This window comes from Triturus cristatus, chromosome 5_1, assembly GCF_964204655.1.
Source record: "Triturus cristatus chromosome 5_1, aTriCri1.1, whole genome shotgun sequence".
Lineage (NCBI taxonomy): Eukaryota > Metazoa > Chordata > Amphibia > Caudata > Salamandridae > Triturus > Triturus cristatus.
The window spans coordinates 587,695,324-587,715,846 of NC_140587.1; the positions used below are offsets into that span (position 1 = coordinate 587,695,324).

General features: G+C 43.9%; 1 protein-coding gene across 2 annotated transcripts in view; it reads left to right on the forward strand.

Moving 5' to 3' along the window:
* PDE7A (phosphodiesterase 7A) overlaps positions 1-20,523 on the forward strand; it is a 1,104,576-nt gene that overhangs the window by 658,205 nt on the left and 425,848 nt on the right. For both annotated transcript variants that reach the window (XM_085605526.1, XM_085605527.1), the window contains exon 8: positions 7,008-7,108. In XM_085605526.1, the coding sequence (XP_085461652.1) occupies positions 7,008-7,108 (101 nt within the window). The remainder of the gene's footprint in view (positions 1-7,007; positions 7,109-20,523) is intronic.

Genomic DNA, 20,523 nt, shown 5'->3' on the forward strand with positions numbered 1-20,523 from the left:
CCATATTTTTCAGGGTTTAATGTATCCAATCCAGAAACGTTTTACTTTAAAAATGTGAACAAAACTGGAATGAAAAATATTAACAAATACCAAACATATTTATTCTACAGTCTTTATTGCCCAACTGTCTAGACAGGGTTACGACTTTTGGAAAGACAACATTGAGACAAACTGTCTGGGGTACTAAAGATTGGCAAGTACAGGGAATAGAAGCTTTGTTTTCGAGCAGTATCATCCCTGAGCAAATTGTTTTTTAACGACACTGTCCAACAAACATCATGCCTTGGAATAGCCAATATAAAAGACATGAACACTCAGTCTATACCTTCACCTACAAGTGAAAGCACTACACAAGGGGAGGTCGACGTACATACTGTTTTGAATAATAATAGATCAGATCCTGAATGGAAAAAATGGTTGCTCTGGCCCTTAGACACAAACAATTGTCAAGATAGATTTCTGAACAAAACACAAGGTTTTACCTTTCATAGGCCAGACCCACGTTCTGTCCAAAGACAGCATCCGGGGGTAGTAACAACTTACAGATGTAGGGAAACTTTGCCTTGATTGGTTACAGAAAGCTACACAAGAGGATGTAAAGCAACACTTAACTTTACTTCAAGAAGGCGCAGACTTTAGGGAATTCTTGCTAGGACCAAGAAAACCGCGTCAAAAACGTTTCATATATGCCGGTATCTACGCTGCTTATAATGAAGCATGGAAGGTCACCCAAGCAGAGACTGCAGAACAAATACGAGAAATTGATCGTATTAATTTAGAGAAATCGCTCTTTGTAGTAGACAATGTGTTAACGGCGGTCGTCCAGGATATATTCTTTGGACAGCATTGTATCCTCTGTCATAGACATCATGGAACAAGACTTGGTCATGTTACAACATGGTCAGTCACAGCTACGTTCTATCATGCTATTAGGCTGGCGCTTCAAAACCTGCGTTCTGGCTATGTGCCTTCGCGTTTAATCAAAACTACGTCACTGTTTGCAGAATTCAATTTCACTGATAGACAGATTAAACTGGCACAAAGGGGAGCAGACTATACGGTGCTGAGCATTGAAAAACTGCAGAAATTACCATTCACAGTGGCAGAAAAACCAGCTACTGAGTGGATCATACATGGTAAAATTACTCTGCCTGTTATGACTTTCCATTTTCAGTATTGCCTAAAAAATATACCAGCAGGCAAATATGAAAGGTTGGATAAAGAATACATCAAGACATCCTGGTATATACCTTACACACACACATGTTGGAGTGGGGGGACGTGAAGTGTTACTTAGCGGTGAAAACTGTGAACACGCACTAAGCGGTTCTCTCCTTTGACCGGGCCTGTGACGGTTCCACTATAAACTTATCCTGCCACCTGCACGGTTCACCGGCAGCAGTGATTAATCGAATCTTTGGATAACTTTCAAATGGGAGTTACATTATGTTGAATGATCACAGCTGCTGTGGCATGCTGCCAGGTATCCCATATCTAGTAACGGTTACATCCAGGGTCACTTGCTGTATGCAGGTCTTGTTTCCCCAAATAGACATAGTCAGGGAGTCGCCTTTATGGCCTTCACTGAATATCTCTTCTATACGAGTTGATACTCTAAGCAGAATGAAAGCTATTCTTTTACAAAAAACTGTGCCTTTGACCTCTGCCAAAGAAACCTATGATCTCCAAGTTGCAAGGACTTCTGCAGAGATACATACCCTTTTGTATACAAACTGCCCTGTGCATTTCTCAGAAATGTTAGGTCGTATCTTAAACATGTCTGATACGAGTGGTATTGTGCATGTATTTAAGAACATGTGTGCAGGACTGTTAGCACCTTTTCAAGCAGTCCTCGGAATTTTTCCTAACTTCGTGCACTCTGTGTTTGGCGGACTGCCGCTCCTTTTAGCACTCCTTGCAGGAATACTATTTTTGCTCCTACTGCTATGATATGGCAAGCCAAATCACCAGCGACACCCAGTTCACCATGGAAAGAACTCTATTGGAGATGAAGTGACGTTCGCGCATTGTCCAAATTCTGGGTTTGCCTCGTCTACGAGAGTTAAACACCACTTGGTTTCTGTCATTCAGACCAATCTGGCAAGATTGCACCTTCCCTGTTCTACGCTGCCTACTATGCTGTGAAGAATGCGTGCTGGACATTTGTCTGACACTCCCATCAGTCATGCCTACGGATATCGATACTCTGCTGGACCCGATAACTGCCCATGCTATGTGTTGTCCCCAGCGGTTACCAATCCTGATGGCGGCATTCATTGAGATCTCTCAGACTCAACATGCTACTGCTGAGGTACGAGAGGAAACACCAGGCACGCAGGTAACATCCAATCCGGACATTCCCAGCTTCCCATGCTGAGGTCGATAGTTCGCATCTATGTGCTGTTTATCTTCTACACGAGGTATTCCAACTCTCACCCACAACGGTAGACGACTTGTCTACAGGATTAGAAAATGTTATGTTTTCTCCATCTCCAAACACTAACTTTTGATTCAAGCACACAGTGTTCCGGAGAGACTCTGAATTTGGCCTTCATTCTTTTTCAAACGTGATACTGACTTTGGAACTTTTTCTATGATTATATTTTTTTTCTTCCCGTCCTAAAATTGTATTTTTCATTTTTTGGCACAGTAATCTGCTTATAGTAGAACTATTCATAGAGAACAGAATTCTTTGATAACACTTCCAAGGACAGTATGCCACCTTGTCATGAATAACATTTTGACTTGTTTAACCTGATATGAAATGGTTTCGGCCCCTTTTTTCTTCTGTATTTACGAGCAATTTCATCACATGTATATATTTTGGTTCATTCATTTAGCATTCCAATGTGATTCTATGCTTAGAATGGAACATTACCTTTAATATGTACAACACTTTATGCATAGCAATGGTTTTGTAGTGTATTTTTAGGACCTATGTTTTAGATATGTTTTTAGCTTATTTTAACAAACCCATGCGATACTCTGTTTTAAGATATGTTTAGAACGTTTAGGATTTAGTAACATCATTCATACGAAACTGGAGTGGGTGTTGTGTGCAAATTTAAATTCCGTATATAGGTTTCCAGATTTATGCCCTTATATAGGTACAATTCACATTGCCCTTACTTGGACATAGAAATCCGACCCTTATTTAGACATTGTCCGTACAAACCAAATACTGGCATGGCCACCTACATCCGTCCATCCACGTCACAACGAATTCTTGGAAAACCAGACCCTTAAGCCTTTAGGAATTTCCCTCAGCTTGAATATTGATTTCTCCAAGAGCTCATTAGGTATGCATGAACATCTATTCCTTAGGGGTTCATTCATGACGTTCCTCTGCCCGACTTTTACGTCAATACTGGCATTCCTAGACACCTCCAAGGTATAAATATACCAGCACTTGCCTTGGCAAATTGCGGTTCCCGGAGGATTCGATCCAACCCAGACTACGCAGTTTGCCGCAGCAAGTTCGGAAGGAGATCGAGTTCCAGCCTGATGCACTGACCTGACGCTGCCATCCTCCTCTCAGAGAATCCAGCTCCAGTGCTCTCTGACTTCCCTTGAGGGGGGTTTGACTATCTAGTCCAGAAAAAAGATTTCAACCTCTCTCATTCTAAGGTATGGAGCTGATTAAGAACTTAGAGAAATTTTTGGCAACTCTTGGCTGAACTAAAATATAGCTACCTATACTTTAGAAACGGCACCTACTTCAACCCTCGTCCTGAATTTAGGTTGGGTACACTGGGGTAGAACAATTTAGAAGCATCAGATGACTATCACATTTTAACTTATGTTATTTATGTATGTATTTTGATATGTCATGGCTACAAACCATGCTATTGCAGTATTATTTTATCTTACTACTAACCTCGTACATATTGTACTTCGCAGTCTGTCTTACAATTGTAGCAATTCATATCTCTTGCATGAGAAATAAGACTGTTCAATAAACCTTTATTGAAATGCCTGTCTCTCTATTTCGGTGCAACTCTGTAGAAACAAAGCATGCACGATTGACTGAGTGAAACTGTTATCTATTGTTTCCACGATTCTGAGACTGTTCCGATTCTAAAAGGAAACAAAGTTGTCATGTTTATGCGGTTGTCAGAGACTAATCCCTTCTTATATATTCTATAAGTTTCTAGTGACCTCTGAGTTAGCTGGCACACACAAGTAATTAAGTTTAATATACTCGATAGAGACATACTGACCGTAGTCCTATGTCAAATCTATAATGTATGTTATTCCAATGCGCAGAGCCTATCGGGGATATAGGAACTACACTACAGAAGCCGGGTGCATAGGTGCGAAGTGATGTTGAAAACCGCCGTAGACCACATTGGAGGACTTCAGTGTAGATGCCGCTGGCGAAGGTGAAAGAGTCTGGTGGTATCCAAGGATGGTTTCTTGAAGAGAAGTACATTCAAGCAGAGGGGACAGTCTGCCACTCTGTAGTGACCAGCAGGCACGGAAGACCAATGAGCACAGATGACAGAAGATGCAGGAGAGTCGACGGTGACCTTGTCGCAGCAGGGTGTGAGAACCAGGCGAAGCTGAGAAAGACCAGGAGACGTTCACGAGCTGTTCCACATCGGAAGTCAAGAACCAGGGTGAGTTGGAGGGGGGTCAGTGTCCGACGGGAGCACCAACCAGCCTTGACAGCAGCAACAGACGTGGTAAACGGAGTTTCGGGATCAGCAAGGTCTAGGGGACTCACCAAATGCCGGAGAGTCAGAGCAAGCCCCAAGCAAGCAGGGAAGCACACTGAAGCCAAAAATTACCTTCAAGAGGACCCAAATGCCACAGACACAGGAGTTGCAAGAGGATCCCGAGCAGCTTACCTAGGATGCAGGCCCACAGTGCAGAGGATGCGTTGAGGACTAAGATCTTTGCAACAACAGATGCTGGAGGCTGGAGCTTCTTGTAGCTCAAAAGATCTTTGGAGGACAGAGTCCACAAGCCTTGGCAAAGGCAAGTCGACGCAGTGCACAGGGATTCTGTTCAGACTAGGGATACTGTCCTCAAACTCAGTGAGAAGACAGTGCGGGCCTCGAGTTGCAGAACCACCAGCTATGTTGTGGAGCCATTCAGAGTACGTGAGACCTCAGGAGCAGCAGACCAGTCCACTTCGTTGCAGTTCCTTGAGATGCAGGGAAGTGTCTCCTCACTCAAAGGGAGATTACTTCAGGTGTCTTGGATGTCCACAGGCCTGTAGAAGAAACGGGATGAAGCACAGGCACAGACAACGCAGAAGACTGGCAGGACGACGAGACCAGGAACAGCAGGATTCTTCCTTGATGCAGTCTTTGTTCCACACGAAGTCCAGCGTAGTCCAAGGTGCCCAGACGGTTGAAGTGGAAGTGGTTTCGGATCTGAATCTTGTCCCATGACAAATCTGAACAGCCACCCACAGGTAAGCCCTTAAGTACCCTAAGGAAAGGGTTGGGATAATTCAGAAGTCCGACCCAGAGGAGGGGCTAGACAGAGGAGAAGTTACTTCCATGTCCTTTGTCTAGTTTATTGCCAGAGCGGGAGACATCAGCTCCCTTAACTGGTTTCAACTGAAGTATGCAAGGAGGGCACCAAATGTGCACTTCAAAGCAGTCTGGTGGCACTGGCAAGCACCCCCACCCCTGCCCCCAGTACACCAAGTCCTGTCTGGGAGGTGGTCAGACCTGCCTGTGACAGGAAACCTATTGTGCTATCTTCCCCTGCTCTAGCTCCGCGACCAGAGGGCAGAATCAAGTCTGTGGTCGGCAGCAGCACTAGCCTGCTGTTAGACCCTGAAAGTCGGGTACTGGGAATACAGGGGTGGGGGGGTCCCTAGGGCAGCCCCCAGTACATAAGATCCTGCATCCAACACCGGAATCTGTGTTGGGGTAGGATTCCAACATGTTTGTTCCCAAACATGACCGGTTTGGGTGCAGTCAGTATATAGTTAGACTTCTCCATAATTGACTTGACGTCCACTATATGTACAAAATGGCTGACCGCACTTACAAAGCCTGGAGAATCGACTCCTGGGTTTATAGGGGCTGTCCTGCTCATACAGGGCACCCTCACACTTATAGCCTAGCACCCTGCATTCACGACTGAAAGGCCTGCCTTAGAGGTGTCTTTTAGATTTTCAGTGCAGTGACCTCCGATATAACGAAAGTTTTATCTGTTGTGAGTGGTGCTCACACAGTCTGCAATGGCAGACCTGTAGTCAGTTTGAGTGGTCTCTCATGGGTGGCATAATGCATGCTGCAGCCCATGGAAGACTCCTGGTGTACCTATGCCCTGGGTACCTTAGTACTATATACTAGGGACTTAGGAAGGTACACCAGGAGCCAATTGGGAAGGTACCAAAGTACTTGCCACAGTCCAGATTAGGGAGAGATCACAGTGACTGGGGTCCTGATTAGCAGGATCCTAGTCAGACTAGTCAGAAAACAATGACACCAGCAGTGGGGATAACCATGAAATCAGGTCCTACTTTCATCACATTTCTTTTTCAAAATGAGTGTCAATTTGAAATTGTAATCTGTTTTTTCTTTTAAAGAAAAGTTGTCATTAACAAAGGCATTATTTAAAAAACATTAGCGAGAGCCTTTTGTTAGGTGCTCTGAGATTCCACGAATAGGCAAATCTATTCAGAGTTCATTAATTCAGGGAAAACCTGATAATGGAGAACTGGGTTTACAAATAAATAACTTTGCTTTTCATTTTCACCCTTTGTCCCCACAAACATCAAACCTCCCATCTGTTTTAGGTTTGGCATTATGAAGATCTTCATTATGAAACTTTTTATTTTAATTAATACATTTCTATTGCATCCAGTATATACCTAATTTCCTTATTGAAGAATTGCATGCGGGTGGAGGTATGGAAGAGGTTAAAATGTATTTCCTTTCTTGCACAAATCTGTTTCAAGAAACCATTTTAGAAGTAGTTTGCTTGTACATTCATATATTTATTGCATTTATTAAATATCACACCGTTTGTTTTGTGTTCAGTTGCGGTACAAGATGATTATCACAGTCAAAATCCGTATCACAATGGAGTCCATGCTGCAGATGTTATTCAGGCCCTATACTGTTTTTTAAGTGAACCTAAGGTAAGTGATACAGAACAGGTATCTTTTGTGCGCTACAGACAACGCTTTGAAACTGAGCAAGTCCAGCAATAATGTTACACAAGTTAAAATTATTATCCTCCAATGGTCTTCTCCTTTTAACCCTTGTTCCAAAAACCTATGATGCATTCTTGGCCTCTTATCTCCTTCAGCTGCCAATGATCTAAGCATTTGAGTATTTTTTTCAGCTGCAGAAACTACCTTTTAATATTAGGGTACTAGACTTTACCAGTGCTCTACTGACACATTTAATCAGCTATTAGAACTTAACCGAACTATGTACTCTCTAGCATTGGGTTTAAATGCTATTTTAGCTTAGTGTTTCTTCTTGTGAATTGAACATTGAGTAGTCATGTTTGTGCTTTTTCAGTGCCAGGTCTTGTCCCCTGAAAAGTACCCACATCATAAACATGGATTCAATGTAAATGCAAAATAAAATTTAATACAATTTAATACAATAATCTCCAGTTTCTTATTTAGCAGTCGATCAATTATTAAGAGGGTAACACTTTCAACTTCTCTACATTCAATTAATTGGTCTGACAATTCACATGACTACCCTACACCCACCTAATTTGTATAGATCATACATTGGGATAATTTTCTTAATTCATAAATATTCCAGATAGAGTACATAAGTTGGTAAGCAGGACTGTCTCATAGAACTGTCTATTGTGCCAAAATACTATTAAGCTCTAAGCCATATCAGTTTATTATCAACCCTATCAACACCAGCTCTTTATAGCACCAGCTAGTGATTGTGAGAAGTCTAAGTTTATAACTAGAATTTAGTAAAGAGCTATGGAGCCTGCAAAGAACGTTTTTAGGTATTCACTTTTCCACTGGGGAGGAACGATGTAGTGGGATTTTTGAAAACCTAGAATTAGATGGTAGGCTTGTTCATGCTCATGCAAAACAGTTCATTTGGAATAATTCTGATTCATTGGTACTTATGCTGTTTGGGACAAGATGCGTCCTTTATGCAGCTGTAAATACTAGTTTTGTTTTTGCATGGGTTAGCCTTAAAGAACAGACTTCTTCGAAGGCAGTAACCCTTGGACTGGAGATACATACAGACCTTCAAGCAAAGATCCAATATTCACAAAGATCAATGTGTCTGGGAACTTCTTGATAGACACCATACCTAGAGAAAAGGGTAAACACATCTTAATTCACTTCACATCTGCAAAATAGGAATAGCCAAAGTTTGAAGGCCTTAGTCCAAACAATGACAAGAGGAGCATCCGCACAACGGCATGGAAAGGATTCCAATGTATTGCTCAGGAGTTACTGCCCTACCCTAGCAATTACTGAAGAGAGCATTGGCTGTGAGTGCAGAGTGAAAGACTAGTGGTAGAACATGCCTAAAATTCTTTGGTGGTACTGCAGACAAGGCTAGCAGGCAGTTATACATTGGCACCAGACAAAGGATACCTGCTGGGCTCACGATTTCAATCTTCAAACCGGAATTCCAAGCAACAGTGATAAACATGCCCTTTACAGGGAAGAATCTATTTGGGCCAGAGGTTTATGGATTCCTAAAACAATGAAAAATGATAATACTGCAAAAGCAACAACTGCATTGCAAGCTAAGGTCTCCTTTATGAGAGATGCACTAACCGCCAGTACATGTTTGTGACATCCGACCTTCCAACAACCGCAACAAACACATGCCCATCAGGAAACCGCATAAAGCAACAAGTCCACAGTCACAGCAGACTGCATGAGGGAGACACCCCATCTGGGCCAGAGGTAGAGAGGTTGTAACCAGTCTACGACCAAATCTGATACCCCTCATAAATCATTATTACTCGGATCACCCTGAACATTTAAAACCAGTAGAGGGTAGATGACCAGTTTTTACCTTGCTCATTGCCATTGCACAGTCGGTGTGTTTCACTTCTGTTTTTGTGTGTTCACATTTAACTGCTTTTTCTTCCCAGTAAGAGCCTGCAGCAGGGTAGCTCATCACTGCCTTTAGAGTTGCTAGACTTCAGTTGATTTTACTTTGGCCATATTCTCTCTATACTACGCACACTGTGTGTGCTTTGTTGTTTATGCCAACCACAAGACCTGGCATACAGATGACCTCCTTTAGGCCAAGTGCTGTAAGCTTCTGAACAGAAAATGGAAGAACTTAAGTGCATGACCTAGATCTCCTACTACACTGATGCTATTGAATCTTGAACAACTCTCCTTGTGAAATATTTTCCTCTTTTTCCCATTGGCAGTTAGAAATGCCAAAACTGCCTCTCTGAAACTGTGCCAATCTCTCGAGACATTTTCACAAGAAAATCTCAAACATATATGCTGTTCCTCCCCCTTCCGCCTTCTCGTATAACACCAGGCTTTTTTAGCCTACCTTCAGCATTAACAACCAATTGCTTCTTTGGTAGAATTCTCTACTCTTTCTATTAAAGACATTGGTGCATCACTTAATTATATCCTCCTTTTGCCTTGTCGGTGGGTACTGCCCTTATACATTACACATTGGCCACTACATATCTTTTACCACTATCCACCTTTAGGCTACAATTACTTGAGACTGCACACTAATCTTTCTGCTATGAAAGGTCCTACAATTGGAACTCTGCTGTATAGCCTTGATAAAGTTCCATGGTTGAAACCTGTGTTGACTTATTGTGTGTGAAAAATTGGGTTTGTTGTTTTGGGGGGTTGAAACCAGACTCTGCATCAACCATAATCCTTGTCAGAGGGAGACACAAGCAACCCCAAATTAACCTGTGCTCACCCCTCTGGTAGTTTGGCACAGAGCAGTCAGGCTTAACTTGGAGGTAATTTGTGAAGTATTTATGCAGCACTTCAAACAGTAATAAAGTGAAAACTCAACCCCAGAAAAATCCCACTCCAATATTAAAAAGACAACAATTTTAAATTAATAGGTCCAGACAAAAACAACAAAAATCCAATCAATAGAACTGAAGATATGCAATTTTAACGATTTCAGAAAAAATAGTGCCAAAAAGTGCTAACTGTGGATAGCTAGTCACGCCATACTGGCATATAGTCACAAGTTCAGGCCGACTGCGAAGGAGCACGGGCCAGATACAGGGAACCCAGTTAGGCCCGCTGGAGAAGAGTACCTAAAATCCAGAGTGCGGAGTATTGCGAGGTCCTGTGGCAAGGATGCGTCGCGCAGCTGAAGTGATGCATCGGGTCCGAGAAACTACGGTGCGAGGTCCTGCAAAATTGTTGAGAATCCCATTGAGTAAGAGTTGCGATGCGAAGTCCACCGTTCAGGTGATGGGTCGTTTCCAAGGGGCTGTGATGCAAGAACTTGCATCGCTGTAGAGGCTGCCGTCAACAAGCAATTTGCGATACGAGAGCCTGCATCTATGAAGCTTTGCACAGCTGCGGTTCCGATGCAGGCAACAAGGTCGATGCAGAGAGCTCTTGCGCTGGAAGAATCCTCACAGCAGAGGCAATACATCAGTTCTGCTTGGGAATGTGCTGCACAGCAAAGGAGATGTGTTTGCAGTGGTCCAGGACTGAGGTGCCACCACTTGGCAGAGTAGGACTCACTGATGGCAAAGTTCAGGTGTTGACTTCAAGGTGATTTGAGCCTTCTGCCCCTGAGGCTCTAGTCAGGAGGTTAGGTTAGCCATCTAGCCCTTGGAGGTTTTGAGGGTCCTGGGTTCTAAAGATGCAGGTACAATCCTTTCCCCTACAGGCAAGAGGGCAGCACAGTGGGAAAGCAGTCCTTAGGGGCAACAGTCTAGCAGAGTGGCCGTTCTTTGAGCAGCACAACAGTCCTCCTTCCTGGCAGAATTCACAGGTCCAGGAGTATACTAGAGTTGTTGTCTGGGCTCCAATATCTATACCTGGGCCTTCCTTTGAAGTGGTAGAAGCTTCTGAAGGTTTCCCTTTGAAGTACCTAAGCATCCTGCCTTGCCTGGCCTGGCTTCAGACTAACTATAGGGAGTATGAAGCCCTTTGTGTAGGTGCAGGGCAGTCTATTCAGGTATAAGTAGGGCTGTGCCCAGCTCTGTCCTCCATCCTTCCAGTAATGGCCCATCCAGGCACACCTAATCTCTCTATTGGTGCGTGCTAGGCGGAATGCACAAAGCCCAACTGTCAGCTATACCCACTTATGTGAATCAGAGACAGGCTGCAGGCACCTCATGGCTAAAGCAGGAAAATACTAACTTTCTAAAAAATTTCAAAGTTGTTAATTAAAATCAGCTTCACCATGAGAATAATTTTCATTACAAGTCCAAAGACCTTAAACATGAACAGGGTACCTGCTCCCATTGGAGAGGTAAGCATTGCAGTAGTGAAAAACGAATGTAAGCATTTTTCACTACCAGGACGTGTAAAACTTAAACAGCAGGCCCTCCGCGCTGCCTAGGGCCTACCCTAGGGGTGACATATATATATTAAAAAGGAAGGTTTGGGCCTGGCAAAAGATTTATTTTGTCAGATCGACATGGCAGTTGACAAACTGCATACAAAAGCTGCAGTGGCAGACCTGAGATGTATTTAAAGTGCTTCTTAAGTGGGTGGTACAATCAGTGCGGCAGGCCCCCAGTAGCATTTAATTTACAGGCCCTGGACAAAGGTAGTGCTATTCTACTAGGCACGCACAAGTAAATTAAATATGCCAATTGGGTATCAGCCAATTCTACCATGTTTTAAGGAGAACTCAAGCACTTTAGCACTGATTAGCAGTGGTGAAGTGTGCAAAGTACTAAAGAAAGCAGAACCAAAGTCAGCAAAACGGGAAGGTTGAAGGCAAAATGTTAGGGGAAAACCACACCAAGGACGCCAGATCTAACACAGCAACAAATGTTGGTTGCATCCAGTCACCATCGATAAGTCAAGTACTACAATATTAAGAACTGTATCACATTTGGATTGAGTACTGTACTGTGAAGGTCTCTCCTTGGTCATTCTTGTAGCATCTGTAGGTGGGGGAATGAATGCTTTAATGATCGAGCACAATATAATTGCTCAGTAATATCAATCGCAGTTTTTCAAATCAAATATTTTCTTTCTTCTTACCACCCTTTTTGAATGTGCAATGTGATCCCATTTGCTACCATTATAATAGTTGGGTTCTAAATATCGTAATGCTTGGCTACTGCATATAATTGCTTAAAATACACTCCAACATCAACAAAAAATAGAGGCTGCAGAACCAACCAACCTTAGACTGTTGGGACAGGAAGTGATGCAACAACTGAAAGAAAAAGTGGGTAATAGGGAAATTACCACTGGAAGAATGCACTCTAGAGATTTACTGTATCTGCTTCCTAATCCTGAAACCGAGCCTAACATAACCGATTTAAGGTTCTTGAACGTGTTTGTCAAGACACAAAAATCGAAAATGACAACACTTTGGAAGTGATAACAATGCTGTAGATCTGAAAGCACTGACACCTTTATCAGACTTCAAAATCTCAGAGTGAATACTGTGGAGTATATATTATGTATAATGGCATCATGTATCCTCTTACTACTTTTTCTGGGTTACATATGGAGAGCGTACGCAGGTGTGGTTTGTGAGTCAGACAATTTGGAGGATCTAGGGTTTCAAAAACACATGAGCTCCACACTGTGTGGAGGAGGGAACAAGAGGCACAGGGTTTTAGGAGCTAGCAACCTCCAACTATGAATGAATGTTTAACCACAAAAGAGCTGCTCCGAAAGTGATAACCGCTATAAGGTTTGAGTTATATTGTGAGTGGTGACATCTCACAAAAAGTAACGGACAGGTCTCACACACCACCTGGTGTCATGCTTCATCATTGACCAGTCCTCGTCCTCTAAAACCTTGGTTTGATAGAGGGCGGGCATACACCTGATGACAGGGATGCACTTCTAAACTAAGTGGGGGCCCATGTATGAGTGAGCTTAAAAATCATTATAGTTATCCTCATTGTGTTTTTTAATGTGAAAGGTAACTATATGATGTTTAAAAGCAGGTGACGGTATGTCGGGGAATTAGTGTCCCCTAACCGTTGTGTTTAGAGGTCGACATGTTTCTGCCGTCTTGGCCCAGGAGGGTCCAGGGCATTCTGGGCGGAATTTGCGAAATCCACTTTCGCAAATTATCGCGAAAATGTTAATTATCGCAAACACGCGGAAATATCGCGAAGATGCGGAAGTTTTTTTCCCGCATGTTCAAAAGATTTTCTGCATGGTTGCGGCTCGCCAACTTACCCATGCGGTTGCTCGCGGGCGCGGCCATCTTGTTTTCAGTTGTCTCGCGGTGCATGACCGCAAGAAGAAAGACGTGATCGCGCGACGCATGACGTCACTGCGGGCGCGAACTGTCGCGAGACAGCGCAAATGGCTAAAAACAATACAACATCTCATGGAGAAAGCTAGGCACTGTCGCGTAGGGCATGGACCACCGCGCACGTATCCTCAGTGATTTCCGTCACGCGCTTCACTTCTCTAATCTGAGCATGTGCGTAACTCCACCATTTTGAAACCAGCCACTCGCGCTTCAGGACACAGGAAGTAGTGCTCCGGGTTTATTCACACTGAGCATGTGCCCAGTGCGGCCATGGATGAATCAGGCTTCCCCTCCAGGGACACAGGAAACCACGCACCTGATTTCACTTAGCACCACTTAAAACCAATTTGCTTAAGTGAGCAGACTATAAAAGCACAACGGCTCTCCACCCAGTCCTACACCGGGGAGGAACGGGAGCAGTCGCCTAGGATTCACGCAGGAAACTCTCCTTGAGGCAGTAAGGGTGTGAATGAGATCGGGTTGAATGAAAGTACTTTGGGGCAATTAGCACAATTGAGGATGAATGGTCTGTGTGTTTGTACTTGAAAAACCATAATTCTCACGCCAGCTGTAATCTATGTTTTTTCCACAGTTTCTGACAAACAGGTGTTTCCCCTCACCTCCTCCCATGGGGCCAGTAGCTTTGGTTTTTAGGGTAAGAACAGTGAGACACGTGCTCTCACCTTTGCATCCCCATCATGTACACAAATTGAGTGGCACATGTCACATGAGTAGTCACTCACACAGAAACTGGATCAGTGCATGTATTGAGTTCAGTTATTCGCCACTACTACGGTCTGTTATATATTTTTTCTCTCCCTACACTTTCTTTTACAGGCTTGAATCTAGGAGCCATCCAATTGTGGAGTGTGACAGTGATCACGCCCACACAGTGGTACACTCTTGCCACTTTTGGTAAGAACGGAGCCCCCCATTTACATATTTAGGTCCTGATGAAAGCCCTGGACCCTCCTGGGCCAAGACGGCAGAAACATGTCGACCTCTAAACACAACGGTTAGGGGACACTATTTCCCCCCCTTATCGTCACCTGCTTTTAAACATCATATAGTTACCTTTCACATTAAAAAACACAATGAGGATAACTATAATGATTTTTAATCTCCACTCACTCCTACACGGGCCCCCACTTAGTTTAGAAATGCATCCCTGTCGTCAGGTGTATGCCTGCCCTCTATCAAACCAAGGTTTTAGAGGGCGATGACTGGTCAATGATGAAGCATGACACCAGGTGGTGTGTGAGACCAGTCCATTAATTTTTGTGATGTCCCCACTCACAATATAACTCAAGCCTTATAGTGGTTATCACTTTAGGAGCAGCTCTTTTGTAGTTAAACAAGGATCTAGGGTTTGCCATGAGGTAATTGCACATAGTTACAGTGGAGGGCATTAGTTAACAAAATTAAAGCGGATATTTTATGCAACCAGTCCCCACAGTGACCATCAACAAGGATGCATCCCACACAGGGTGGAATGGATGCATGGCAGACCTCAAAGTCAGGGGACTGTGGACACTACAAGATGTAGTTAAACAAATGTGTTGCAATTCAAGGCAGTCTTCCTCGCATGCAAGGAACAAGGAAGTTATCGGGTTACGGAAGTAACAAGAAAGTTACAGGGAATAGTGTTCAAATCCAAATAGACTACAACCTCACTGAGCTTTACTTGATTACACAGTTAGACACATATGACATGCCTGATTCAAGCTAGGACAGAAGATCTACAGTTGGAAAATCCAAAAGGGAGCCCTCATTGTAGTAATTCTACTTTCAGGACAACAAACTCAAAAGGTAGATTGGCCAGGAGCAGTTTTCTGTGCCATTCTCCAATCCCACGGATACCAGTAGTTATGAACAAATTCAAATAGACAAACATGGTTAAGAAGATCCTGGTAGTATTCAGACCTAATCGAGATGGCATCCAACGTAGCAGTGAAATACCAGTTTTTGAATGCCTAATCCTGCAGGTAAGAAGAGTGTTAATCAGAATCAGCCAGTATTAGCCTGGCGCTGTGACAAATGATGGACGGAATGCTGAAGGAATGAAACCTTCACCCCCAGTCGAGATCTGTGTTAAATCCATTGTTCTGTGTCTCACTACGCTGCCTTAGTTTGGTAATCAGCCATATGCAAATCAGTCTTGACCCTGCTCCTCATGGGAACAGTCCAGCCTGAGCTGCCAAGCCGGGTCCCAGGATGTTTGTTTCCAGTCCAGAGGGGACCTGGCCTGGCCTGGCCTGGCAGTTCAGGCTAGACTGTTCTCATGAGGAGCAGGGTTAAGACTGATTTGCAATTAGCTGGGTCCAAACTGGCGCGGCATAATGAGCAAAAGAACAATGGATTAAACCCAGAGCTCTTGACTGGAGGTGAGTGGTTTAAAAGTTTCAGCACTAAGTCCATCATCTTGTTGTGTTCACATTAGACTGGCTGCTCAGCTTTGGAAGATCTAGAGTTTGGCCACATTTGTCTGAGTGGACCAGTTTTAGATACTGGTAAACAAGAGAAAACAAATTAGTTGACATACCAGGGGACACTTCAGTTATCAAATAATTGATGCACCTTCTTGATTCGAAAGTCCTATGCTACTTTGAGGACACTTATAGGCCATAGTTGTATGGGCCCGGGAACCTTAATTGAAAAATCGTTTTTGTTGCCCGAGTAATTGAGGCTCCTAGTAGGCATACAAAAAGTGTTCCAACTAACGTGGAGCCTGGATCTTATAATAGCACAGTTTATTAGGCATCCCTTTGAATTGTTGCACAAAACAGTGGTTTGGTGCCTGACACTTAAAACAACCTTTCTAATCTCAATCACATCCTTGCATATTGTGAGCCAATTACAGGACTTAATTATCTGGGAACCCTACCTACAGGTACACAATGACCAGTGTAGTCGCAAGAACTAATCCACACTTCCTAAGCCCTTAACACATTTCCATTTGAAGAAGTTGACTTAGTTACCTGTGTTTTTCCAAGATTCAATAAAAGGAGTGGAAAAACACTTCTTGTATCAAATGTGAGGGGAGTAAATGTATTTCATGCAGGGAACCAGGCCACAAAGGAAAAGTGAGTATTTTTGTGACATACAACAGCAAACTGAGGTCTCACAATATCAAAGTGGCAATTGCAAGGTGAACATTAAAGATTATTCAAAAGTGGTATACTCCAGCATAGTCATATTCATCAGGACTACCCCAAGCACGCAACCTTAACCTTTGGATTTCCAACAGTGCCAACACTCTGACTCCTCTCACAAAACCCTCAGGCAAGTGGCCCTCCAAGAAAGCCAGCTGGTTCTCTCCCGCCATTCAAGAGTCCATACGCACCAGCAGACTGCTCTAGAAAAGACGGAGGCGCAATAAGATCTTGAAGAGAACACAGCCTTCAAAACCGCTGTCACTGCGCACCACCACCTCATCAGAAAAAAAACAGCCATAGAGGAACGCACAAAACAGCAAAGAAATCTTAAGTGTGTTAAAAAAAAACGCCAAACCCAGCACGGAGACAGTAGACATTCCCCTCCCACCTGCCCCTCTACCCTAACCCCCCCCAGGCCTCTGCGACAAACTCGCCACCTTCCTCCACCGCAAGGTCAAGGAGATTTATGACAGCTTAGTAACCCAAGACCCACCCACCCGACCCGCAACCACCGCACCCACTAGACCCTGCACAACTGGTCCACCCTCACCTCTGACGACACACTCAGGATCCTGAAGCGCGTCCACTCCGGAGCTCCCTCAGATCCCTGCCCTCACTACATCTTCAGCAGAGACGGCATCTCCATCGCATCCGAACTCTGCCGCACCATCAACTGCTCCCTTCAGACTGGAAACATGCAGAGGGAACCCAATGCCGACCCGACAGACCTCAAGAACTACAGACTCGTCTCTCTGCTCCCCCTTCTCAGCCAAAGACCTCAAGAAGGCCCAACTCTAAGTACATCAAAACAAACCACATCTTGGACCTCTACCATTTGGGCTTCAGAAGCATCCACAGCACCGAGACCGCACTCCTCACTGCTATAGATGACATCTGCACCCTCCTTGACCAAGGCGAAACTGCAGCCCTCATCGTCCTGGACCTCTCGGCTGCATTTGACACAGTCTTCCACCACACCCTCTGCGCAAGACTCCATGACGCCGGCATCCGTGACAAAGCCCTAGAATGGAAATACCCCTTCCTCACCAGCTGAACACAGAGTCAGACTTCCACCGTTCTACTCAGCCCACAAAGATCAGCTGCAGAGTGCCCCAGGGAGCCTCCCTGAGCCCCTCCCTCTTCAACATCTACATGGCCCCGCTTGCAGCCATCGTCAGAAGCCGTAGACTCCACCTAGTCTCCTAAGCCAATGAAACCCAGCTGATTCTCTCCCTCAGACAAACCCACAGCTGCCTCAAGCTCAATTCAGACAAGACTGATGACCTCATCCTGGTTTCCACCCCCTCCGCTTCGGACGGCTCCTGGTGGCCCGCAGCTCTCTGACGTCAGTGCACAGAATATAAATCCGGAAGAAATTCATGTTGCAAAAAGAAAGTTACGTGCCCTTAACATGCTTTACCGCTCAAAACTACTCTGGATTTGCATGCTATCAGCCCAAATCCCCAGTTAGGGGAGTTGGTGTGAGCCAAAAGAGTTAAGTCTCATGACAAACCTACGCAATAGGATGTAAGCATCACCAGAATTTGGGGTAGGGGAGTCTGAGGATGGTGACCATGCAGTGATGCATTTTAGGCTTATGTTCAGCACTGTAAGTAGTCAGCATGACTCCCACTCTGGTTGATGGGCAAAAGAAAAAAAAGTGATTATACACAGTTGTTAACCACTAGATGACGGAATAATGCACAGCATGCGAGTCTGGAACAGCTTGAGACTGCTCAACTATTGTACATGTAAATAACTCTTCCCTTGGCTTCCATAGAATCAGCTAGATAGTATTTTATTATGACTTGCTATGAATGTGCCAAATTACTTTTGCCAGGTAATTGTGGAGGCCATTCTACAATGGGTATAGAGCTACAGCCGCTCTGATAAGGAATATCTCTCTGACTCTCATAATGCTCATACATGGAGATCAGTCCATACTTTTGCTAAATATTTGGACCTGGACTTGAGGGCAGCTACCGTAGTGGGTCAGGCTTTGCAGCTTGCTTGCATGACTGTTCTGGCCTTTGCTCTGATGGTCCTTTTAATGTTGGGTTAGCGTACCACAATAGTCTTCATTTTGTGCATGTCCGAGCCAGTTCCACAAAGAAGGAAAATACTTAGTTGTAATCCTAGTTCTTCATCATGAGTACTTTCGGAATTTACAAAAGCCCCACCCACCATCCAGCATTTCAGATCCACAGTTTCGAATCCTAGTGAACCTTATTTTTCTCTGCTCCAGAAAGGGAGTGGGTAACCAACTCCCTGCTGTGCAAGCTAATAGTCTCAGGGATTCTTAAAGGAATGGGGTCCCTTTTTCAGTTAAGTGTAGTGTACCCAGTTTTACTGTTATGTTTTATTTAGCTAAGAGCTTTAAAAAAATGTGGACCACTTTTCTTCTTGTGAGTTTTTAATTTGAAAATGTTTAAAAATGTTGTGACATCTCATACATATGTGTATATATTGAGTACTTTGTAAATTTAGAAACAACCCAGGGTGTAAAACGAGGATTACAAGTCTTTGTTCCAACAACTGCTATTAGTAATCCTCATCCAACCACTGCGATTCCTTTTGTGGCAGTAAAAGGAGGGAGGAGATGGAACGAGCAGCTTCTTCATGGCTTCCTTTTCCTCGTCAGCCAATGAATCAATCTCAAGAGTATCTTTTTGAATTGAAGTAATCAGGGATACATCTGAATACTCTAAAAATTGTATTCTGGTTCAGGCAAATGCAGTTACAGTTGATCCCTGCAGCAACAATATCCTAAAATATTTAAAAATTGTGTAGTTACGCCTGGTCAATGTACTGCCCATGACTTGCCTATCAAGTAAAACATGTTTGTTCTTTCTTCTGCTTTGCCGCCTTTGCACATGATTTTAAGGTGCTGCATTCACAATTATAGTCTCTAGTGAAAGATGTGTTCTTGCACCAGATTTACCTGAACACTTATTACAGATCTTACTTGCACCTGCCCACCAGCACAATCCATTTTCTTTTGCTAGTGAGAGCAGGCAGGAGCAGCAGCCCAGCTCCTAATTACCCCTCCACCCAAGTCACAGAATAAATGAACCAGTCTGTGGGTATTAGATGGGTATAAATTGGGAGGTTCGCTAGAACACCACTTCCAATACCCACATCCTGATTCAATTTCATAAAGCTCCTTCTTTTGACAATGCTTTTATGTCCAAAAGAAGCCTTGTGAAATGAAGGAGGGAGCTGAGTGCCTGTGACTCGGCAGAAAGACAATGTTGAGATTTACAAAATGTACAAAAATTGCAAGTTTGTCTCCTTTCTGGATCAAACACACACACTTCTGTGCCTTCTACCAGGGTGGACAGCAGGCTTCACACTCATTCCCACTGTGCATGTGCGGGAATCCAAATGCGAATATTTCTGATTTAATGCCACTTAATCGGGTGCTCCCACACATCTCCCTCTCCTCAGGGCCTACTTTGGGAGAGGACAAAACAGCACCACTCACACTATTTATATCTTTTGACTTAGCTGCTCAAACTAGTATGCCCTAAACCATGTCCTAACAATCATCAACTGAAACATCCCTCATTTTCACTTCATTTGCTTAATTGCCCATTTTATTAACCTAAAACCACTGAAAATACCACCATATTCATGGCTTCTCAACCCCTGCTTGTTTTCTTATTCCTGATAAACTTCATATCTTATGCCAGCCTGTCGGCACAGGCCCATCTACAACCTATTTTTACCTTTACTGCACTCTCTCCTTAATCCTCTCTCCTACCCCCTGGCTTTTTTTAAGCGGTGTATGTCTCAGCCACCAGAATGACCCTCTGCTGAGGTGTAATTTCGGTACCCTTAAAACATGTATCAGTCTTCATTACCGTGACATTGGTGTGAGCTGCCCCAGGCGTGGGTGGTCTGACAGATTTGATTGCTGCCTGCGAGAATACAGTCTCATTGCAATCAATGAACACCACTGTCTGTAACCTCTGACAACT